Genomic DNA, 9930 nt, shown 5'->3' with positions numbered 1-9930 from the left:
CTGCAAATCATAAATGTGATTCATCACATAAACAAAAAGAAGGATAAAAATCACATGATTCTATAATAGGTACAGAAAAAGCATTTGACAAAATCCAGCACCTATTTATGGTAACAACACTCAGCAATGTGGGAATAAAGGAAAAATATCTCAACACAATAAAAGCCATGCAAAAAACCCATAGCTGACATCACAAATAATGGACAGAAACTAAAAGCATTTCCCCTCAGATTGAGAACAAGGCAAGAATGTCCATTTTCACCACTCTTATTCAACATATATAGTATGGGAAGTTAAAGATATAACAATCAGACAAAAAGGAGAACCAGAAGTCATCCAAATTAGAAAGGAAGATGTGAAACGGTCATTATTTGCAGATGACATAAAACTGCATATGGAAAACCCTCCCCCAAAGATTCCACCAAAAACCTGCTAGAACTGATAAATAAGTTCAGTAAAATAGCAGGATACAAAATAAATATCCAGAAGTCAATTTCATTTTTATATACCAATAATGAACTACCAGAAAAGGAAACTAAGAAAACTATGCCATTTAAAACTGTATCAAAGAAAATACCTAGGAATAAATGTAACCAAGGATATAAAAGACCTGTATTCAGAAAAGTATAAGACCCTGAAAAAAGAAATCAAAGAAAATACAAATAAGTGGAAGCATATACTGTATTCATGGGTAGAAAGACTTAACATCATTAAAATGTCCATATTACCCAAAGCAATCAATAGATTTAACACAAGTCCTATCAAGATACCAATAGAATATTTCACAGAACTAGAACAAATATTTCAGCAATTTATAGAGAGCCACAAAAGATCCTGAATAGCCATATCAACCTTGAAAAAGAACAAGTTGGAGGAATAACACTACCTGAGATCAAACTATACTACAGCATGGTACTGACATAAGGACAAATACACAGTAGGTCAAAGGAACAGAATAGAGACCCTGAAATAAACTCACACTGTTACGGTCAATTACTATTTGACAACGGAGGCAAAAACACACAAGAAAAAAAAAACACAATAAGGTAAAGACAGTTTATTCAATAAATGGTGTTGGAAAATTTGAACAAGCATGTGTAAAATGAATAATAGATCACCTTCTTAGACCACCTTTAAGGATAAACTTATACCTGACAAGGCAGTGAGGCACAGTGGATAAAGTGTTGGCCTGGGGTTCTGAGGATCTAGGTTCGAGACCCTGAGCCAGCTTGAATGCAGGCTCACCAGCTTAAGCATGGGGTCACCAGCTTGAGCAGGAAGGAGATCACAGACATAATCCCACGGTCGTTGGCTTGAGCCAAAGGGTCGTCAGTTTGAGCAAGGCATTATCAGTTCAGCTGGAGCCTCCTGGTCAAGGCACATATGAGAAAGCAAGCAATGAACAACTGAGATGCCACAACTGTGGGTTGATGCTTCTCATCTCTCTCCCTTGTCTCTGTCTGTCCAGCCTCCTCTCATTCTTTCTCACTAAAAAAAAAAAAAAAAAAAGGAATAAAATCATAATAAAAGACTAACATGTTAGACTTGAAACCATAAAAATCCTAGAAGAAAACATAGGCAGTAAAATCTCAGGCATTTCTTGTAGCAACAGGCAAGTGAAACAAAAGAAAAAAGTAAACAAATAGGACTACATGAAACTAAAGAGTTTTGTTTTTTTTTTGTATTTTTCTGAAGCTGGAAACAGGGAGAGACAGTCAGGCAGACTCCCGCATGCGCCCGACCGGGATCCACCCGGCACGCCCACCAGAGGCGACGCTCTGCCCACCAGGGGGCGATGCTCTGCCCCTCCGGGGCATCGCTCTGCCGTGACCAGAGCCACTCTAGCGCCTGGGACAGAGGCCAAGGAGCCATCCCCAGCGCCCGGGCCATCCTTGCTCCAATGGAGCCTTGGCTGCGGGAGGGGAAGAGAGAGACAGAGAGGAAGGAGTGGGGGGGGGGGGGTGGAGAAGCAAATGGGTGCTTCTCCTATGTGCCCTGGCCAGGAATCGAACCCGGGTCCCCCGCATGCCAGGCCGATGCTCTACCGCTGAGCCAACCGGCCAGGGAGAAACTAAAAAGTTTTTGCACAGCTAAAGAAACCATCAACAAAATAAAAGACAATCCACTGAATGGGAGACCATATTTGCCAATGATACATCTGATTAGGAATTAATAATAAAAATTTATAAAGAAGTTATACATCTCGACACCACAAACAAACAAACAATCCAATTAAAAAATAGACAAAGGATCTGAACAGACATTTCTCCAAAGAGGACATAAAGATGAACAATAGATATATGGAAAGATACTCAAAGTCATTAATCATTAGAACAATTCAAATTAAAACCACAGTGAGATATCATCTCACATCTGTCAGAATGGCTATCATCAATAAGTCAACAAATAACATGTGTTGATGAGGATTTGGGGAAAAAGGATTGAAACCTTGTGCACTATTGGTGGGAATGCAGATTGGTCGGTTCAGCCACTGTGGAAAGCAGTATAAAGTTACCTCAGAAAATTAAAAATAGAACTGCCTATGACCCAACAATTTTACTTCTGGGAATATATCTGAAGAAATCTGAAACACAAATTCAAAATAATATAGGCACCTCTGTATTTACTGAGGTGTTATTTACAATATCCAAAATTTAGAAGCATCTCAAGTGCCAATCAGTAGATGAGTAGATAAAAAAAGCTATAGTACATTCACAAAGTGGAATAATACTTGGCTGTAAAACAGAAGAAAATCTTACCTTTTGCAACAGCTTGGGTGGACCTAGAGAGTATTATGCTAAGTGAAATAAGCCTGTTAGAGAAAGAAAATTTCATATGATTTCACTTATATGTGGAATCTAATGAACAAAATAAGCTAATAAAATAAAAACAAACTCATAGATACAGAGAATAGACTGACAACAGTCAGAGGGGTAGAGCTTTGGGGAGCTGGGTGAAAATGAAAGGATTAAGCAAAAAGAAAAATAAAGATGCAGAAAACCATATGGTGTTTACCAGAGGAAATGGGACTTGGGGGAGGTAGAACATGGTGAAAGGTGAGTAAAGGGTAAATGGTGATGGAAGGAAACTTGACTTTGGGTAGTGAATACTACAGTCAATATACAAATGACATATTATAGAATTGTACCCTTGAAAGCTATATAATTTTATTAAGCAATGTCATTCCAATAAATTCAATACAAAAATAAAATAAAACTACCAGTACTCATTGACTGTGCAGCTACAAGCCTCTGGTATTTAATCTTGGATTATCATAGATCACCTCCATGTTTATGGCAGCATTGTTTACAATAGCCAAAATCTAGAAACAACCCAAGTGTTCATCAACGGATGAGTGGATAAAAAAGCTGTGGTACATATAAACAATGGAATATTACACAGCCGTGAGAAAGAAGAAAATCTTAACTTTTGCGATAGCATGGATGGACCTGGAGATTATTATGCTAAGTGAAATAAGCCAGCCAGAGGAAAAAAATATCATATGATCTCACTTATATGCAGAATCTAATGGACAAGGTGAACTGAGGAACAGAATAGAGGCAGAGGTGGGGTCACAAGGAGCAGAGGAACAGCTGTCTGAGGGAAGGGGGATGAGAGGATGGGATTAGAAAAGGTGAAAGGATTAGTGAAATTAGAGATATATAACACAGAGATACAGACAATAGGACAGCAAATCCCAGAGGGACTGGGGGAGGGAGTTAGGGGGAAAGGGACAAAAGGGATCTAATGGGGGACACATGGTTAAGGGGTGAGGGTGTTATATTGAGTGGGACACTTGAATCCATGTTAACACAGTAAATTAAAATTAATTTTAAAAATGAATAAAAAGGTACCATGGATATAATAATAGTGTCTTGAATTAATATTCACCTGATTTGCACAAGTTGTTTATATGCCTGTGGATTTAATATTAGTGCTTAGGTAGTATATAAAGTAGTCAAGTCTCTGAAAGCCAGAGTTCTAATTTTCTGCTGAGACCATTACAAACAAAAACCTGTTATGTAATTAGAATACCTCATGATAAAAATCATTAACAGCCTTAAGTTGAGGTAAAAATATTAAAAACCTACTTTTCTGTTACCACTAATCATTATCAACTCTACAAACTTAGAGGAGGAATTTATTTTTTACTTATCTTTAACTTTATTTTTTTCATTAAATTTATTGGGGTGACACTGGTTAACGAAATTTTACAGGTTTCTGGTACACACTTCTGTAACACATCTCTGCACACCGTATTGTGTGTCCATCCCCTGCCAAGTCAAGTCTCCATCTATCGCCATTTATCCTCCCACACCCTTTCTTCCATCCCTCCCACCCTGGCAATCACTGTACTGTTGTCCATGGGTGTTTTCTCTTCTTTTTTCATTTTTGCTCAGTCTACCCACCCTCTAGCCAGCCCGCTCCACCCACTCAACCCCAGCTGTCAGTATCCTTTCAGGAGAAATTTAAGCAACAGGTCACAGACAAATCTTGGCAAAGATTTTGCATATTTATCTGTAACTAAATGAGTATTTTGGCCATCAAAGCTTTGTGTTACCGAATTCAGATTCATCGAGCAAAGAAGGAAGTGAAGACAGTGTCCAGACTAAAGAAATAGTCAAAGACTGATTCAGTTACCTGGATGTCAAAATCAAAATTAAAGTTTCTTAGGTTTGATAAGAAACCTTTCTGACTTTGGGCATTATGAATTATTTTTGTCTTCTTCTTTTGCTTTTTAAATTGTTTCTTTTATTTTCTACATTGGCTACTGTGCACCTGGGTTCTGTGCACCAGGACTTGTGCCTCTCTAACTTCCTTGAGTTGGTCATCTACAACAGCTGACCAACTCATACAGACATACACATAGAGATTCGTTAAAATAGGTAAGGGTATTAGCAGATTACAAAGTGAGTACCAAGAGAGGTGACATCCTATGGGAGTTGGGTGGGGGTGGAGGAGCAAGAAATGTGAGTCAGGCCCCTGGGAACATGGGAGACGTGAATGAGATCTTGTGCGAACAACAACAAGCTTTGTTGAGGTGGGGTTGAGAAAGACTATTGAAAAGGGAAGAGAAACATAAACAACATTGGAAAATTGCCATTAGAGGCTGGCTGGGAGTACTTGAGACAAATCAACAATTTAACAAGAGCAGCAACAAGAATCTACAACTGGATTTTCACCTTTCTATTCTCATTTGTCCTGGTCCTAATTCTAACTAAACCTCTGGGTACAAGTATTATATAAATAAATTGGTCCAAATAAAGAGAGAGATAGAGAAGTTAAAGCTGAAGACTACAACCAATTCATTGATTTTTGGTTAGCCCTTTTTTTGAGGCCTAGAGTCAAGAGAGAGTTAACTGTTAAGTATGTTCCCCTGTAAGCACAAATAATAGCCCATGAGGTAAATATTATTATCTTTCACTTTGAAGATCACAGAAAAGAGGGTTGGGAAATTTGAGATACTTAAAGACTCAGGATTACCCTGTGAAAGAACCATTTCCTTGTTCAGATGAATCTACGAAGGTTAGATGGTGTGTCAGCAATATCACAGTTTACAGGAGGCTGAGCCAACTTGAGCGAAAGTCTCCCTGCTCCTAGTCCTTTGCTCCTTTCGCTCCATGCTCACTGCCTCAGGCAATTGCAGGTTCACGTCCTTCACCCCTCCTTACTCAGGAGAAAGACACCACCGAGGGGGTTGTGTTTGCATTTTACAGATTCCATTTCACTAATTTAAAATGCTGAGGTGGTCAACCTGTATCACCTCTGCTTCCCAGTAATGTTTAACCTGAAGTTTAAAAAAAAATCCAAGAGATAAAAGAACATGTTATCTGGCAAGTCCATTCCACCTCTCCCCCCACCCCCAGTTGGTTATTAATTTCAGAACACATTTGAATTCCTTCTTTGTGGCATATGCTTGAGGAGGGGAACAGACATCTCCTGGTTAGGGTCAGATTTCACGTTCTTATCCATTGGTATCAAAGCCATTACCAGATTCCTCTCTGTAGTCAACTTTTGAGATCTTCCCTGAGTACTAGTGTCTGAAGATCCACAGAGCTACCTCCGTTCATCATTCTCTTTACGTAATCACAGGCTGCTCTCTTGCAAAGCATCTGCCCTACTGAGCTTTGCTTTTGGAAACAATTTTTACCTGAGAGCTGGTGGAAATCTATTCTCTGGTGCTACACTTCCCAGCATGGAGGTGAAGAACTTTGTGGCGTGGGATTATGTTGTATTTGCAGGCCTCTTCATCATTTCTTCTGGAATCGGGGTGTTCTTTGCTATAAAGGAGAGAAAGAAAGCAACTTCAAGGGAGTTCCTGGTGGGGGGAAGACAAATGACCTTTGGTCCCGTGGCACTGTCTTTGACAGCCAGCTTCATGTCAGCGGTCACAGTCCTGGGGGCTCCTTCAGAGGTCTACCGCTACGGGGCCTCCTTCCTGCTCTTCACCATTGCGTATCTTTTTGTCATCATCTTCACCTCAGAGCTCTTTCTGCCTGTGTTCTACAGATCTGGCATCACCAGCACTTACGAGGTAAGACAACTACTCTTTTATTCTTTATTTTGAGAGGAGTTGCTATTTGCTCTCCACTTGAACAATGTTCTTTTTTTCTCTGAAAATATACATCTTGATGATAATGCATGATCATTAAAGAACACTCACTTATTTTCAGGGGAAAATATTACAATGTTATTGGGAGGAGATTAAGCTTTGGATGAAGACACATCTCTTATTGTATCTATAAAACAAAACAATGCAGTAAACCCCATGAAACTATTTCAATGATTAAATGAGAACCTGTAAAAAAGCACCGAATGCATTGCCTAACATGTAAGAGCTTCTCAATGAAAAAAGCTAAAGTTATTATTTGTATTATTATTAACACTATTCTGAAAAGCATGCAGAACATATACCATGAATATTGGAATTTTCCAGGCAGAAGACAGAGATAGTACAGATGAATGACTTAGTCAAGATTGCATAGTGAGTAAATCCTACTAAGAACCCATGTTACCTGTTTCTCTTCCCATCAGATAGTAGAGCTAAGCACTGTAATACAAATTATTATTATGCTCCACTTTTCAATGGGGGAATGGTAAGGTTTTTTAATAAAAATTAGAAAATATTTTAATGGGAAGAAATTAAGTAATACAAATATGGAGAATTTCAATGAGAGAAAAATGAGGCAGTAGTGTTTTTACTTTGTAATAATTCTAAGGAAAATATCATGTTGAAAACTGAATTTCCATGTTCAATGTTTAAGTGTGACAATGCAGTTTCTACTTTTAAAAAAGGGTGTTTATTTTTCTTCTCAAACATCATGCTTACTCAGTCACAGCAAAGGATTCTTAACAGACCTGTTTGTTTATTTTTTAATTCTGTAAACTAAATGATTACAAAGGGTAACTCTGGACCTCAAAAGCCATTCAGGAAATTGTACACTTTCCAGAAAGTTTTAAAACCTTAATTCCACAGATGATTATATCCCTAATAACCAACATTAACCTCTTGTCTCCCCCCAAAAAGGTAATGAGGATTAGGTCATACAACGGTTACTACCTGGGATATAAATTCAAGAGAAAGTGACTAAATTTATGGTTAGTTCTAAAATATATGTACTGATACCTCCATTGTTCATTAGTGTAATTCTGAAAATATAAATACATTCTAGTTCTTTTTTTCATTCGTGTATTTAATTTTGACTCCCAAAAGCATTGCTAACATTTAAAAAAGAATTGCTTAGGTGAGGAAGAGAGAAAACTCAGAGTTAAAAAATTCAAGTTCATTATCTAAATACATTATTTAATAGCAGAATGACTTTGTGTGTTAGTTAGCTCTTATCAACTCCAGGTTCCACATAGAAAATAACTACCATCTTCATGAAGGTTTTGTTAAATATAAAAAAGTTTACTAAATATAAAAAAATACCCAAATGTGAAAAATAATTTTTTACCACTAAACCATTCCTTCTACAAATATTCATTAATCATCTACTATGTTCTAGGCTCTCCACTGGAAGTAAAGCAGTGAACCAAATCTCTGCCCTCATGGAGTTTACTTATGGCAGATAAGGACAATCAGTAAATATACTCTGTAAGACATTAATAACAGAAATTTATATGCGATTTCACTGTGTGCTAAGTACTGCTCTAAGTATTTTGCATGTATTAACCTATTTGGCCTTAAAATAATCTGTTTCAGATAGGCACTACTAACATCCCCCTTTAACAGACTAGAAAACTAAGGCACAGAAAGTTAAATCACTTGCTTAATACCACACAGGTAGCAAGTAGCAGTATTTCCATCCTGGGGAGTCTAACAGAGATCATACAAGAGAAATAAAGTAAATAGGATAGGTAGAGAGAAGGAGTGCTGGTTTGGGTGGAGAATGTTGAGAAGTCACATAAAGTGGTTAAGTAAGATTCAATAACAGTAAGGCAGTTAAATGCAGACCTAGAGAAAGCAAGAGATTGAACCATACAAGGGAAGGGCATCCCAGGATGAAATAGCCACAGATGCAAAGGGTTTAAAAGAGGTGTGTAATGGACATGTTTGAAGAGCTCATCATGCTTGGAGAAGAGTGAGCCAAGAACAGAACGGCAAAAATGAGATTGAAGAAGTAGGAATGCCCAAAGACATAAGGTCGCACTTCCAGTAGGTGTGATGTCAGACAAAGGGAATACTCTGGAAATTTGTGGAGCACTTTGATTTTCACAAGAATTGGTGGGGGGCACTGCTGGAACTTAAGGAGCAGGGGCAAGGGACCCAGAGATCTTGCAGTGTGTTAAGACATAGAGACAATGAGTAATTGCACCATGGACTCTGATTTTTAGTGCCTTTATGCTCAAAACCTGCCGCATATGTAAATCAGTAGTACTTTACTACATAATATTAACTTTAAAAATAAATTATACACACATACTCCAAATTAGCAGATTTCCCCAAATTACAGTGGAGTAAAAACATTGTCTTGAAATTATTACAAAATTTAATGAGCAATCTGTCTATTCCATCTGTGTTGTTAATACCTACTTAGCCATAACAGGTTTTAGTAGAGAGGGTAATTTACTACATTAAATTAACAGCAAATATAGAACTGAGGAGATTTAAGGCTCTGTTTTAATTGTTAAATTAGTGCAGAAATGGAAAAAACATTTATAATGTCGGAGCTTCTGTGGGACAAACATGTGTTAAAGAAGTTAATGCCTGACCAGGTGGTGGCTCAGTGGATAGAGCGTCTGACTGGGACGCAGAGGACACAAGTTCAAAACCTTGAGGTCATGGGCTCGTCTGGTTTGAGCACAGCTCACCAGCTTGAACCCAAGGTCGCTGGAGCAAGGGGTCACTTGGTTTGCTGTAGCCCCCTTGTCAAGGCACATATGAGAAAGCAATCAATGAACAACTAAGGTGCTGTAACAAAGAATTGATGCTTCTCTTCTCTCTCCCTTTCTATCTGTCTGTCCCTATCTGTCCCTCTCTCTGTCTCTGTCTCTGTCACACACAAAAAAGAAGTTAATTACTTCTTCTTTTAAAATATATCTATTTGGGGAGGCCTATAGAATTACATTATATAAATTTAATTTACAAAATTTGTGCCTTCTACATATTTTTTATTTTTTCATATCCTAATAATAAGAAGTCAAGGTTATATTCAAAGCACATAAGAAGTTACTTCGGGATTGCCTCTTGCTCTGGAAGAATTGGCAGTATGGCATAGGGGTTGAAAATATAGGCTCCAGACTCAGTCTCTCTGACTTTGAATGTCAGTGATAGGACTTTGGGAAATTTCTTAACTTCTCAGTACCTTTTTTACATATGTAAAATAGTTATAATAAAATTATATCTCAAAGGATGTCTCTGAGGAGTAAATGGGCTATCATATGCAAATATCTTTTTAATTATTATTTTTTACTTTTCGATTACAGTTG

At 37.8% G+C, this 9930-nt stretch overlaps 1 protein-coding gene across 1 annotated transcript in view; it reads left to right on the top strand.

The window, feature by feature from the left end:
• Window positions 1-5868: 5868 nt before the first annotated feature.
• The window catches only part of SLC5A12 (solute carrier family 5 member 12), a 50202-nt gene continuing 46140 nt past the window's right edge, over window positions 5869-9930 (top strand). The window contains exon 1 of the mRNA XM_066253866.1: window positions 5869-6535. Coding sequence (XP_066109963.1) covers window positions 6197-6535 — 339 coding nt within the window. The 5' untranslated portion in view covers window positions 5869-6196. The remainder of the gene's footprint in view (window positions 6536-9930) is intronic.

The sequence above is a fragment of the Saccopteryx bilineata genome, chromosome 1 (assembly GCF_036850765.1).
Source record: "Saccopteryx bilineata isolate mSacBil1 chromosome 1, mSacBil1_pri_phased_curated, whole genome shotgun sequence".
In the NCBI taxonomy this organism is placed as follows: Eukaryota; Metazoa; Chordata; class Mammalia; order Chiroptera; family Emballonuridae; genus Saccopteryx; species Saccopteryx bilineata.
This window is presented reverse-complemented; position numbering and strand designations above follow the sequence as displayed.